The sequence below is a fragment of the Taudactylus pleione genome, unplaced genomic scaffold (assembly GCF_031769625.1).
Source record: "Taudactylus pleione unplaced genomic scaffold, aTauple2 ptg000585l, whole genome shotgun sequence".
NCBI lineage: Eukaryota > Metazoa > Chordata > Amphibia > Anura > Myobatrachidae > Taudactylus > Taudactylus pleione.
Genome location: NW_028284987.1, coordinates 1,695,700 through 1,711,129, shown reverse-complemented (window position 1 = coordinate 1,711,129; position 15,430 = coordinate 1,695,700). Strand labels below are relative to the sequence as shown.

Here is a 15,430-nt window from a genome sequence, read left to right as displayed (position 1 = left end):
GTGGATCCCTATGGAACCTGAAGAAGAAAATTAAAGTTATGGTAGACTTACCATTGATAACTCCTTTTTTTCGAGGTCCATAGGGTCCACAGGGCACCCACCCTGGCGCACCTGGCTGCATTGGTAATTTTTCAGATTCCCTCATCTTGTATATGAGTGTTTCTGGTGTACGATTGTTCTTCCTTCTCTTTCCTTCTCCTGCCTTGAGGCTTGTTTACAAAACTGAATGCCTGTGGCCAAGGGCAGGGTATATGTGGAGGATGACCAGAGGCATCCTGGGAGCTGAAAGCTTTAACTGTTTGGTGCCTGGATCACTCCAACCACTTTATCTCCATGATATCCCTGTGGACCCTATGCACCTCGAAGAAAAGTTATCAATGGTAAGTCTACCATAACTGTTATTTTCTTCTTCAGGGTCCACAGGATCTACCTTGGGCGGTATGTAGTCGGCACGATCCATTGCACCAAACATCTTACAGCTTTGAAGCTCCCAGCATGCATAGGTCCTCCTCCCCATATACCCCAGCCATTCAGGTTTTTTTGTTTGGTGCGTGACAAGTATCCAGACACACCGTTTTAACAGCGGGAGTGCCTAGGCAGTCTCAGGCTTTTTTTTCTTTTTTGTTTCTTTATATTTACCTTCGTTTTTGAACTTCTGAGTTTAGCGGTATAATACTACGCATATACTGCGAGTCCTTCTACATCCACCGATGCCGAAACGGCAGTACTGTTATATGCCCTAGGGATTTCGGCGGACCTCAGCATGGCTCAGCTAGCGGCATCGCTGTGGTCCGGTATGTGATCGGATTCACGGAGATGGCAGGTTAGATTATCCCTCGTTTGGCGTGCACGAAGCAGTCCAGGCCTCAGGTGTAGGAGACGCATCGGAGGCAGCTGAAGGTGAAGGTTTCGTTTAACATGTCCTCACTAAGGCGGTCGGGGCCATATCGTCTGTCGCCGGGGACGGGTAGTAGAAGCACTAGGTAGCGTCTACTACTGTGAGGCCAGCATACCCGTGCCGTCAAAATCGCAGCTTAGGGGACATAGGCACTCCCCCGGCCGCTCCTCTCCCAACTCAGACACAACTTCCAGTTGCGGATCCCCGCCTCTTGTTTGCTACTTCTGACCACGTCATGTGTGAGATGCTAACAGTCCACCTTGGGTGTGCTGCTGAAAGCTTTTGGTCTCGGAGGTTAGGTCGGTCTCCCTGTCAGGTCAGGTCAGCTTATTCAGAGTCTATTTGCATTAGTATTTGATTATATTTATGCATTTTATGTGACTGTAATGCATATGTTTGGCAGGCCTGTCTGAGCAGAATTTTGTGCAAGATGGGTTGTGTAGTGTCTGTTGTAAACACCTACCTTTTTTATCTTGTACACTTGCATCAGCGCAAGAACCACCCTGGGTGGCCTATTGGTCTCAGGTTTTGTCGCATTTGGTGGACAGGGCCACAGTGTCGCGTGCTCCTGCCACGATACTGCCTCCTGCTATGAGGTTCCCACAGCATTTGCATCCTTCTATGTATATGTCCCCCATGAATCCCTATCGGTTTGATTCTTCTGCTCACTCTAGTCAGAGTATGCTGTCGTCTATAGCCCCTCAGCAGGTGCAGGCGAATAGACCAGTTGCATGAAAGCAGGGGCATAAGAGAGGTTCTCTTCAGACGTTGCCTCAGAATTCTGACTCAACCTCCTCATCACACTCTGATACTCAGAGTTCGGGGTCTCACTCAGTGGAAGAAGACCATCAATCCTCTGTGAAAGTCCCCTCTTTAGTGAGAGCGGTTAGATCTGTCCTCAGTATGTAGGCGTCATAAGGTGGCTAGAGATTATTTTCCAGTCTGAACAACTGAAGAATCTCATGTCTGAAGCATGGTGTACTCCAAATAAGCATTTCCATGCTACAGGGAATTTACCTCTCGATACCCATTTGCACTTGGCGAATGTAACAATTGGGAAGTTCCTCCATCAGTAGATGCTCATGTAACTAGATTGAATAAGAGCACTACATTACCCATTCCTGCAGCATCCTCATTATAAGAGGTTACAGATAGTAAACTTGATAACTATTTAAAATCAGTGTTTTCATTATCTGGAGCTATTAACAGATCAGCTATGGCTGTAGCTTGGTAGTGAAAGCTATGGACGAATGGCCAAAGTCTCTTGCAGATAGCATGCCGAATGCTACCAGAGAACAGCTGTCTTATCTCAGGCAGATGCAAGAAGCAGCTATGTATATGGGTGAAACTGTCATTGATGCAGGTATCTTGGCTTCTAGGGTATCGGCAACTTCGGTTGCAGCTCAAAGAACCCTTTGGCTAAAAACCTGGAAGGTGGATACAGGGTCCAAGAAGGCCCTGGAGTCTTTGGTCCAAACAGTACCTTCCCAACAAAAGGCAGAGCTGGATGACCTGGAGCCAAATGTAATAGGGTGAGAGTTTAGAAAAGTGAGAGTTTCTGACACTTTTTAAACTTTACCAATGTAATAGATTCCAAAAACAAAGTAACAGCGAACTTGCATGTTTTTTTAAAAAACTCTCACGATTTAAAATCTCATTCAGATGTTTTCCCATTTTGAAGATAAAACTCAACCAATGTGAGAGTTTACTGCTAAACTCTCACATTTTCTAAACTCTCACCCTTTTACATTTGGCCCCTAGTGTCTTCTCTGACGATATCTAGGTCTGCAGGGTTGCTATCTACAACTACCCATAAGTATAGGCAGTCGTTAGCTCAGTCTTTTTGTCCTCAGAGTAGGACAAAGGGACAGTCTTCCTCTAGACAAGATAATTCCTACTGGAAACCACAGACCAGGAAATCCTGGTCAACCAGACGTCCTACTTCCAAGCCGGACGATAAGCCCACTGCCTGATGGGGCGGGCCTCCCCCTGGGGTGTCTCCGTGTTGGAGGACGACTTCTACAGTTTGCTCATGCCTGGCATCAGACGACTACGGATGCCTGGGTTCGAGAGGTGATCTCTCATGGTTACGCCATTACGTTCCTGAGGCATCCCCCTCAGAGGTTTGTTGGTACAACCCTTCATATTGACCCGGTCAGGTCTTTGGCCTTCCGGGAGGCTATTGGGGCCCACCTGAGGTCAGGAGTCATAATCCCCGTTCCTGTGACGCAACAGGGAAGGGGTTATTATTCAAATTTTGTTTTTGATTCGGAAACCAAATGGGTCATATCGCCCTGTCATGAATCTGAAGTCTCTCAACAGATTCGTCCATTTGCCCAAATTCCATATGGAAACCCTCTGTTCAATTATGCTGGCAGTGGAGCCTGGAGATTTCAAAGTCTCCCTGGACATACAGGATGCATATCTGCATGTTCCTATTGCACGATCTCACCAAGGATTTCTGAGATTGGTGGTAGATCAGCAACATTACCAATTTCAAGCTCTACCCTTCTGCTGGCCACAGCCCCTCTGATATTTACCAAGATAATGGCAGTCATGACTGCTTATCTCAGGCGACAAGGAGTCAGGATACTGCCATATTTGGACAACCTCCTCATTTTAGCACAATTTCACGAGATATTACAATGTCATCTTCAGATGACCATTGTCTGCCTACAAGAGCATGGCTGGATAATCAATTGGAAAAAGTCTTCTCTTTCTTCAACTCAGCAAATGGTGCACTTAAGGGCGCTGCTGGACTCTCTGGGTCTGAGGATTCTTCTACCAGAGAACAAGATTGCAGCACTACAATCGCGTGCGCACAGTTTACTTCGCAAGCAAGAAGTGTCAGTTCACTTGGCAATGCAGGTGCTGGGCTCCATGGTATCCACACTCGGCATGGTGGCTTATGCTCAGTTCCACTCCAGGTCCTTGCAGCAATGGATTCTGTCTCATTGGGATGGTCCGTATCATCGAATAAAGTCTCGGATGCTCCGCATTTCGCCAGAAGTTCGGCTCTCCCTCGCCTGGTGGCTGCAGATGACTCATCTAGACAAGGGTCGTCTGTTATGGATCCCAGATTGGGTACTCCTCACCACGAATGCAAGTCTGCGAGGATGGGGAGCGGTGACAGGTCATCACACCTTTCAAGGAAGGTGGACTGATCAGGAAAGTACCCTACTAATAAATGTTTTGGAGCTTCGTGCAGTGCGCAGAGCGCTCATTCTGGCACAGGACCTCCTTCACGGCAGTCCTGTCCAGATTCAGTCCGACAACGTGACTGCAGTGGCCTATATCAACCATCAAGGAGGCACACGAAGTCCGGCAGCCGTGAGGGAAGTGGCGAACATTTTGCTGTGGGCAGTATGTACACTTCCAGCAATCTCTGCAATATTCATCCCAGGAGTCCTCAACTGGGAAGCAGACTTTCTAAGTCGTCAGGACATACAAGCCAGAGAATGGGCTCTACATCCGGATGTCTTTCAAATCCTGGTGGACAGGTGGGGATTACTGGACGTAGATCTCATATTGTCACGTCACAACCACAAGGTCCCCAGGTTCGGGTCCAGAACAAGGGACCCGTTAGCTGCCTTCGTGGATGCTCTGGCGGTGAGGTGGGACTTCAGGTTGGCATACCTGTTTACTCCAATCTCCCTCTTCCCAAGGGTGGTCAGAAAGTTCAAGCAGGAAGGCGGCAGGATAATACTAATAGCTCCTGCCTGGCCCAGGAGACATTGGTTCGCAGATCTGACGTGTCTATCCATAGAATGTCCAATTCCACTGCCTTTGCAACCGGATTTGTTAGTGTAGTGTCCCTGCCTATATCCGGATTTACCTCGGCTGGCTGGTGGCATGGCTCTTGAGTCTTCTGTTTTAAAGGCAAAGGGTTTCTCTACTTCTGTGATCCAGACGATGCTAAGGGCAAGGAAGCCTGCTTCTGCCCGCATCTATCACGGGCTTTGGTGTTCCCACAGAAATTATGACCCTAAGGTCTTCAAGGTCTCCCAAGTGCTTGCTTTTCTTCAGGCTGGGTTAGACTTCGGTCTTCGCCTGGCTAGAATGAGAGTTAAGGTTTCTGCATTGTCAGTTTGGTTGTAGCGCAGAATTGTTCCCCTGCCAGTTGTTATAACATTTTTGCAGGGGGTTCTCAGTCTTCAACCTCCGTTTGTCCTTTTGGTGGCACTGTGGGATTTATCTTTGCTTCTCAGGGCATTGCAAGTTGCTCCCTATGAACCCTTGGAATAGGTGGACCTTAGATGGTTGACAGCGAAGACACTTTTCTTCTCGCTATTTCCTCAGCTAGCAGAGTTTCTGATTTGGCAGCACTGTCATGTCGTTCTCCATATTTGAGTTTTCATCAAAATAGAGCTGTCCTCCATAATAGAGCGGGGTACCTTCCAAAAGTGGTGTCCCTTTTTCATATGAACGAGGAGATTGTAGTGCCTGCCTTTCAGTCTTTAGACCTTTCTAGGGATGAAGCTTCACTGGATGTGATCCATGCTCTGCGTGTCTATGTGGATCGTACGAACTCCATCAGAAAATCAGATGCACTCTTGTGTTATATGGTTTTCACAAATGAGGCTGGCCAGCTAACAACCGGACTTTGTCTCGCTGGCTGTGTATGACTGTTTCTCAGATCTATACACAGGCTGATCTCCCTGTGCCGAACAAGGTGACAGCACATTCTACTCAGTCTGTGGGACCATCGTGGGCAGTTAGACATGGCGCCTCGGCTGAACAGCTGTGCAAGGCGGCCACTTGGTCTTTCGTCCATAACTTTATCAAATTCTATGCATTTGATACTTTTGCCTCCCAGGGTGCTTTCTCTGGGCAGCGGATTCTCCTCTCTGCTCAGGAGCATCCCCACCCTTAAGGGAACTACTTTAGGACGTCCCCAAGATAGATACTGTGGACGCTATGGACCCTGAAGAATAAAATAAGTTATGGTATAACATATTTTAGTTAACTCTTTTTCTTCGATGTCCATAGGGTCCACAGGGCACCCACCCTGACGCACCTGGCCTCAGTTGGGATCTGTTCCTTTCTTTTTGTATCACTGATTCCCTCTTCATGTTTTGGGAGTGTTTCTTGGGTACATTGCACTTCCTTCTCCACTTTCCATCTCTTGCCGTAAGGTTTGTTTACAAACTGAATGCCTGTGGCTGGGGGCGGGGTATATGGGGAGGAGGGATCTATGCATGCTGGGACTTCAAAGCTGTAAGCTGTTTTGGTGCAATGGATCACGCCAACTACATACCCCCCAAGGTAGATCCTGTGGACCCTATGGACTTCAAAGAAAAAGAGTTAACTAAGGAATGTTGTAACATAACTCTTATTTTTTTCACCATTGGGTGGTACTTAGGGCCCCTTATAAACATTTGCTATGGGGCCTTCAAATACTTAGTTACGCCCCTGGCTGCTTACTAGATTTCTGTATCTTGTAAAGTGTGTCCTCATTCTTGAAGATGTTTGTTGCTCGCTATGAGAATGCATGTAGCAGCACAGCACTCCTAAGTGACTCTTTCCATATACATTCAGGTGCATAAATATTGGGACATTGACAGAATTTTCATATTTTGGCCTCTCTTCACCACCACAATGGCTTTGAAATGAAACAAACAAGATGTGCTTTAACTGCAGACTTTCAGATTTAATTTGAGGGTAATTACATCCAAATCAGGTGAACGGTGTAGGAATTACAACAGTTTCTATATGTGCCTCCCACTTTTTAAGGGGCCAAAAGTAATGGGACTATCAACTCAAAAGCTATTTCATGGACAGGTGTGGGCTATTCCCTCGTTATTTCATTATCAATTGAGCAGGTAAAAGGTTTGGAGTTGATTCTAGGTGTGACATTTGCATTTTGAATCAGTTGCTGTCGATTCTCAATATGAGATCCAAAGAGCTGTCACTATCAGTGAAGCAAGCCATCATTAGGCTGAAAAATCAAAACAAACCCATCAGAGAGATAGCAAAAACATTAGGTGTGGCCAAATCAACTGTTTGGAATATTCTTAAAAAGAACGAACGCATCGGAGAGCTCAGCAACACCAAAAGACCCGGAAGACCACGGAAAACAACTGTGGTGGATGACAGAAGAATTATTTCCCTGGTGAAGAAAAACCCCTTCACAACAGTTGGCCAAATCAAGAACACTCTCCAGGAGGTAGGTGTATATGTGTCAAAGTCAACAATCAAGAGAAGACTTCACAAGAGTGAATATAGAGGGTTCACCACAAGATGTAAACCATTGGTGAGCCACAAAAACAGGAAGACCACGTTCGAGTTTGCCAAACAACATCTAAAAAAGCCATTACAGTTCTGCAACAACATCCTATGGACAGATGAGACAAAGATCAACTTGTACCAGAGTGATGGGAAGAGAAGAGTATGGAGAAGGAAAGCAACTGCTCATGATCCAAAACATACCACCTCATCAGTGAAGCATGGTGGTGGTAGTGTCATGGCGGGGGCATGTATGGCTGCCAATGGAACTGGTTCCCTTGTATTTATTGATGATGTGACTGCTGACAAGAGCAGCAGAATGAATTCTGAAGTGTTTTGGGCAATATTATATGCTCATATTCAGTCAAATGCTTCAGAACTCATTGTACGGCGCTTCACAGTGCAGATGGACAATGACCCGAAGCATACTACAAAAGCAACCAAAGAGGTTTTTAAGGCTAAAAAGTGGAATGTTATGCAATGGCCAAGTCAATCCCCTGACCTGAATCCGATTGAGCATGCATTTCACTTTATGAAGACAAAACTGAAGGGAAAATGCCCCAAGAACAAGCAGGAACTGAAGACATTTGCAGTAGAGGCCTGGCAGAGCATCACCAGGGATGAAGCCCAGCGTCTGGTGATGTCTATGCGTTCCAGACTTCAGGCTGTAATTGCCTGCAAAGGATTTGCAACAAAGTATTAAAAAGTGAAAGTTAGATTTAGGATTGTTTAGTTTGTCCCATTACTTTTGGCCCCTTAAAAAGTGGGAGGCACATATAGAAACCTCTGTAATTCTTACACCGTTCACCTGATTTGGATGTAATTACCCTCAAATTAAATCTGAAAGTCTGCATTTAAAGCACATCTTGTTTGTTTCATTTCAAAGCCATTGTGGTGGTGAATAGAGGCCAAAATATGAAAATTCTGTCAATGTCTCAATATTTATGCACCTGACTGTAAATAGAGATTCAGTCAATCTCTATTGATGTTTGATAAAAGCAGCTAGTCTCTATTGCTTCTACTCACTGTCAGGGAATTGCATTACAGCTGGTATGGAAACTTGTAATTTGCTAAGCAGCAATTCTCACTGTCAGCCAATTGCTGTCTTTTTATCCTCTGACTAACTGCAACATTACCTGTAAAGGACGGAAGCCCATGCTGGTTCCTGATTGGAATATGTGGCCAAAGGGACCTCCCGCTGCTTAGCAGTAATACACTGTACACAGAGCCTGAGGAGAAAGTACACCAGTACAGTTCCTACAGTTGGCAACACAGGAGCACCCCCTTCCCTAGGTTCCTTGCCCTTGGAAGAAAAATTCATGTAATTCCATGAATCAGCCAAAAAAATTAATCTGTGGTGTGTAGTAAGAGGTACAATGTAAGAGCGCCAAAAATAAATTAATAAGTGGGGCTATGCAATAAATGTTATGTCAATGTGAACACCAATAACAAACTCGTGTTCACAAGATGACTTGTCAATTGAATGACTGTAGTCCCTACAGAGATATGAAGGAATAGACAGTCTATAGACAAACAAGGTAAATCTGAACTCTTAGAGAATAAAGAAAGCGTAGAGAACAAAGTACTTCTATACACTTTTAGGGAATGGGTTCATATCACGACGCCAGCAGGTAAGTACTCTATCCCTACTCCTCCTAACCCGCCCTTAGTGGTGCCTAACCCTAACCCCCGTCTTACCACTCCCTAAACCTAACCCCCCCGGGGGTTGCCTACCCCTAACCTCCCCCCAAACCCGCTACGCTCTAACCCTTCCCCACTGCGCGGTTATCGCTATTGCACCCTGGACTTACCTCGTTCGGGCTGGCGTCGGGATTAAGATAGGCATCGGTATTTAGTCGCCTAGCTTAAGTCCCTTGCCGGGATTCCGATGTTGGTATTGAGACCGGCGGCTTTGCGGCCGCCGGTCTCATAACTACATCCCCACTTTTAGACATGCACATTCAATGCATAAAGACAGTATGCAATGGGCAATTGCTGCTCAACAACCAAGCTCTGATGGGAGAAAGGAGTTAAAGTAAAACTTGACTGTCTGGAGTGAGGAATAAAGGGAGGCAGAAGCCCATGTGTTTTTTCTCCATGTAGCTGAAGGCAGGCAGTGTATTAAAATGGCCACCTAGCATTGTAGGGAGAGAGGAGGCGATTACCCAGTGGCGGGTAATCTGCATGAGGGGACGTACCAAGGGATGGGGAGGAGCCAATAGGGAAGGCTATTCTCCCCCTTCTGGCTTAATCCCCAGGAACATGGCCATCACTGAAAATTAGTGCCCCATTGTCAAAGTTGCCCTGGTGGTCTAGTGAGGGTGGCAATACAACCTGCCCCCACTGCAAGCTGGGAGCCGCCTTACCTGTCCCCAATGCATTCAGTTGCGGCTCACCCTCTGTGTGCTGAAGCTCACCTGGGTAACTGACCCAGTCACCAGTGCTGCGGGTGTTGGCGCTAGGGATTGTTAGAGTGGCAGTGAAGTCTCATGGGACGCTGACTCACTGCATGCTCAATTGAAAGAAAACATAAAAGGATATAAAGTAAAATTAGACTGATTAATAGCAACCCTGAAAACCGTGCTCACTCCTTGGGCACCAAACAAAAAACTTGACCTCTAGGCTGGGGCGGGGTATAAGGGAGAGGGAGCCTCGCCTGCTGGGAAAAGAAAGTTAACTGTTTGGTGCCCTGCTCCAGCTCACCACCTATACCCAGTGTAAAGTCTGTGTCCCCCAGCAGGTAAGAACATAATCTCCTTTTCCTCTACCATGCAATCTGGGGGACACTTTTGCTACCCTCACATATGCAATGGCAGTGAATAAGCCGGTTAATCAATTTTTTAGAGCGTTTTTAGGTTTTCAGAGCACAACCATCAAACATGGTTTTGCATGTAGTTTTGACACCTCCGAGTGTAACTTCTGCCGCATGGTTAGCACTTCAATTATTTACTGTCCAACAAAGAGCACTTAGTTACTAATAGTGCTGGAATGATTTTCCAACCAGGCTGAGCAAAGCTATAAGCAAATGCTTCATACACACAAAGCTATGTTATAGTATTGCTGCAGTCCCTATTGTATTATAGAAAATCCACCTAATCTGATTTGTGTGGTGTATCATCTGCAGACTCCCCGTAGGCCACGAGAAGAGCGAGATGTCTCCCAGTGTGATAGTGTGGCTTCTACTGTGTCTGCCCAGGAGGATGAAGACAATGAAGCGTCTAATGATGAAGAGAATCCTGAGGACAGTGAAGGTAATTTTTGTAACTACTTTTAACAAATTTAAGCCCAAAATATCACGGTCAGAATAAAATATGTATAAACAAAACGCCACATACTAATATTATTTTTTTAAATATTTAATAATGTGATATAAAAGTCAATAAATAGGAAAGTAATCCTCACTTGTAGCCGTACAAAGGGAAGTCCTAGTTACGTTATATAACCAGCTTAAAGTTGTGAGAGACAATTTGATGTGGCCCTTGAAATTGATGAGTTTGTCTGTTGCAGTTTGAGCTCATCAGAGGTGTCCCTAACAAAAGGAGGTCATTGTTTTCATCCTTGGTGATTCACTTTAAAGTTTATTGAATAGGAGTCTATGTTAAATCCCATGCCAGAGCCAGATATTTGCAGAAACTAGAAGTCTTACAATTTTAAATAATCCAAGGTCAAGATAACCAGCAAAATTACATATATAACTTGTCTTAAGAGTAATCGGTAAACAGTAAGGGCGAGTAAGTCTGAGGTTTGACCAAATCATTTATTGTGTGAAACTCTTATGTCTAGTACTAAAGGAAAGATGGCACATTCTGTAGGTGGAGAGAGGCATCAATCTAGATAGCATGGGTTATTGTACTGAGTACCACTTGAAAACTGTGTGTAATAGGGCGTTTTATTTTGGACTTGCCATTATTAGGTTTTTGAATATTTCAGATAAAATACAATTATTTTGAGGCCTTTCTGTAGAGCAGGGATGGGGAACCTCCTGTCCGGGGGCCTTATAAGGCCCTCTGTATCATTTGGTCTGGCCCTCAGATCTTTTTTCTGCTAGCCTCATTTGGCTAGCAGGGTGCCTAGAATGTCACCCTGCAGACAGAATCTATGCAGCAGTGCCACCTGGAGCGTCCTTAGGATGCTTCAGATGGTCACACCGCTACCCGTTACAGCTCCCCGGAGCATCCTCCGGGCATTGCTGTAATCACTGGCGAATGTGGCCAAGCCCCCATGTGACATCACGCGGAGGGGGCATGGCCTAGACCAGGCCCGCAAATAATGTTGTATATATCGAAATGGCCCTTGGCAGAAAAGAGGTTCCCCACCCCTGCTGTAAAGGTATGTGAATAATTCTCTTGGAACTATGCAGTCAATTACAAGGATACTTTTAAATATGTACTAAGGCTGGAATTGTCTGCAGCATAAATTTCTAGCAGGTCACCGTTAGCTGAGCATTTAGCTACATCTTATGTGATCATTTACAGTAGTTGAGGAATTAATGCCTGGTTTAATTACATTACTGGTGTTCTGATGTGCGGAATATTGGCTGGTCTCTTAGCCATGAAGGGTTTAAGCCTAACATAGCATGGAAGATTTTTTTATGATACATGTAACATTATTTACACCCAGTACAAGTGTACATAAAAATGAAAGTCCTTAAAAGCTAATTTGGGACATAAGACAGACTGTACTTAGGAACCTTGTGTTCAATGCTGGTGCTGAAACAAGGTGGCTTGTTTATGGTAGTTAATAGAATGTGGAAGTGTGTTGTCAGTGGGTGCCTGTGCCTCCTTTATAGAGACAAACAAAAGATAAAATGGGGGAAAAAGAGGCTTTCAGTGAAAGTCTGTTAAAGTCGAACATCACATTCAATCTTGATACTGACCAATTGATGGTGTCTGCAAGTTCCAGTTTGTATAGGTGTCTAACACCAGCAGCACAACTAGATGGTGTGTGTTCCAGTGACTTATGGGTAAATTTACTAAAGCGAGAGTTTTCAGAAGTGGAGATGTTGCCCATAGCAAACCAATCAGATTCTAGCTATTATATTCTAGAACATAATAGTTAAATGTTAAGTAGAATCTGATTGGTTGCTATGGGCAACATCTCCACTTCTAAAAACTCACTTAGGAGAATATTTACTAAAGATCCTAAAACAGACAGTTTGTCATGTTGCCCATAGCAACCAATCAGATTCTGTGTATCATTTTATAGCATGCAATAGAGAAATGATAGCTAGAATCTGATTGGTTGCTATGGGTAACATCACCACTTGTCTATTTTAGAAGCTTTAGTAAACTGCCCCTTAGTCTCAAATACATTATTCCAGTTCTATGTAGACAGGTTGGTCTTGCACTAGCTGAGACCATGTGGGAGTCGCCTTCACTTCAAAATGTTCTCACTACTCTAGAACAAGATTGTACCTGCCCATGGTGTCATGGGGCGAGTATAGGGATGACTATTAGTGGAAGAAGCTAAATCTCAATAAGGTTTAATCTGAAAGAAGTGTCTGGTACAGTGACAATCCTACATTTTTTTTTCTACCTATCTAAACATATGTAGCTATGCTTAAACATCATGTCTATGAGACAGGACAGAATAGAAATCTCCCCATATGCCCCATACCGCTACTTTAACCCTCCCGCTGCCAGATCTGTGAAATGCTCTTAACATAGGTTTTGGGTTGTAAACTGCTCACTGATAATGGATGCAAAATCCTTTTACTAATCAAATGTACAAGATGACTACGGGTTTATCCTTACATTTGTCACCAAGATTGCTAAGAAAATGTAAATGACCTTTTGGAGCAAGGTATTTGAGATAATTATCATCTATGTCATGTTGATTCTGTCCATTTTTCATCTGCACAATATTGAGGATCTAATGTTTTTATTTTGCTGCAGGTGCAGATAACAGTTCAGACACTGAAAGTGCTCCATCCCCTTCACCTGTGGAAGGGGCCAAACAAGCTGATGAAACACAAAACAGAGTAATTTCTGCTTCGTTAACCACAGCCCCTTCTCCCGTGCAAGACCCTGCTTGCAAACCAGTCTCCACTGCATCCCCTTCCACTGCTGCACAGAATGTAAAGACACCTGACAACCAGTACCCAGAGCTACAGGTAAAGGAGGAAATAAACACTGAACCTGAGGAGGCCATGCAGCTGGAGGAAAGGAGTGAGAGTACAGAGCCTAAACCTGCTTCCAGTCTCCAAGTTAATACCAAAGTGGAACCTGTTGAAGCAGAGGTGAAGCTACCAGATGGTGCCCAAGTGAAAATAGAGGAAGATACTAAAGACCGCGATCTGGAAAGAAGTCAGGAGAAGTCAGAACCGGCAGACATGCAGTACGTCACCAGTCAGATCCCAACCCACTTAAGGCCGGAGTCTCACTCCGACAATGACTCCAGTGCCACATGTAGTGCAGATGAGGAAGTAGATGGAGAGCCTGACAGGTCAAGGTGAGTATGCGACTCTCCTATAGCATGACATATCAAGCTTAAAGAGTGCAACAAATGTCCAGTGTTTTAGAACTATATATATTTTTTTAGAGTGTACAATATGGATTCTAAGCCTTCACTGTTGAACCCAACTGGAACTATTTTGATATCCCCATCCATGAAGCAGGGAGCAATGGATCTGCAGCAATTACACCACCGTGCTGCTGTCATACCACCCATGGTAAGTGTTGTTTGACCGGAAGACTGTATGGAGTGACAGTGGTAGATGTCCTCATCTCTGACTGACCTCTATTTGTAATCTCTTAACTTTTTCTTTTTTTTATGTTAATGTACATATAGGTATCTTGTAGCCCATGTAATATACCAACAGGAACACCAGTCCCTGCAAATAGTCACTTTAGTTTGTACCAGCAACATCTACGATCATTGCATGAAAACAACTTTTTAGAAGAGCAGAGGCAGAGGCAGGAACAGCTCAACATGGAGAGCAGGAGATCGGCCAGTCCAGCCAAGAGTCCAAGTATTGAATGGGAAGGTAATTGTATTGTCCTTTATAACGATTAATACAGCTAAACCAAGGAAACATGTTCTCCTCCAGTTATATGTGGGGCCACAGGGATTCTCCTTTTCACAAATTAATTTAAATAGTGTTGAGTGTTACTGGGCTCTAATGTGTTTCTCATTTGTAAATATCCTTCAGATTATCTGTAAGCGGATTTCTCTGTAGCTGGATAATTTCCAGTATCTGGAAGTATTGGCAGCAGCTCATGTTGCTGTACACACCCTTAAATAGTTCCCCTGGCAGCAAAAGTGGACTACGGACGTTTAATATGTCTTCATATGTAGCTTTATGTCAACAGAGGGAAGCTTTATGAATGCTGTTTACCTTTGAGTTTTTCACACTTAGGGCTATTTCACACACACCGGTTTTCACCAGCTGGCAAAAATACAGAATTTTTTTTTTCCCAGTGGATATTTTCCTTTCCCACACAGCGGTTTAGTGCCGTGTGTGATGCTTTGCCATGTCTATGTTTGTTTTCCCAATCCAGCCGTCCATTTCAGTGGATATTTTCGGCTGTAACATGGCGACCGTGCCGTCTGAAAGGACCCATCCGTTAACATGCTTGATTAAATTTTATACACGTCAAAAAAATACCCTGTATCACACGATATCGCATGCGACCGTGGGAGCACACAAAAACGGGCATACAGACTGCACGATATGCCCAATTTGTCGGATTTGGCCAAATCGGGCCGAATATCGTTCAGTGTTTACCCAGCCTTACATTGTACAGGTGGTTGTGATGCTTAGATGAAGTCTCATAGCCTGCTTAATGCAAGTAGTGGCCAAAAATTTAGAAGCCCCCCCATATGAAGTCACCTAAATGGACGTTTGGCTATCGTCATGTGCCATGTCGTAGCCTAGCAGTGTTTGGCCACTGAAGCGCCTGCAGTAATCACCCCTCTTTCTAAGTCATTGAGGTCTCCTTTTGGAGTAATATGCAACCAAAACAGTCAAGTGTTTTTATATGACTCTGCTGGAATATTATTTGTTTAATGCATAAACCACCTGTATGGGAAACTGTGTTCATTATGGTTAGGTTCCCTCATTTACAAAAGTATTTCCATTTGTATTGTCCGCTACCTGCATTTCCATGAGGCTTCTGTACCTGTGTAAGGTCGTACTAGATGCAGAATTATTGTTACATTTCCCAAGTCACTAAGTATATACTGTATTCTTTTGAACATCTTTGTTCACACTTTAAAATGGCTCTTGAAGTGGGATGTTTGTGGCAGGACCAATCAGATGCCACAGTGACCATCAGAAGTCAGTCAGTACAGCAGTCATACAAAGAA

The 15,430-nt window shown here is 44.5% G+C and overlaps 1 protein-coding gene across 12 annotated transcripts in view; it reads left to right on the top strand.

The window, feature by feature from the left end:
* NCOR1 (nuclear receptor corepressor 1) overlaps positions 1–15,430 on the top strand; it is a 223,338-nt gene that overhangs the window by 142,162 nt on the left and 65,746 nt on the right. For all 12 annotated transcript variants that reach the window (XM_088453648.1, XM_088453646.1, XM_088453643.1 and 9 more), the window contains 4 exons: positions 10,248–10,374; positions 13,018–13,573; positions 13,664–13,793; positions 13,913–14,108. In XM_088453648.1, the coding sequence (XP_088309774.1) occupies positions 10,248–10,374; positions 13,018–13,573; positions 13,664–13,793; positions 13,913–14,108 (1,009 nt within the window). The remainder of the gene's footprint in view (positions 1–10,247; positions 10,375–13,017; positions 13,574–13,663; positions 13,794–13,912; positions 14,109–15,430) is intronic.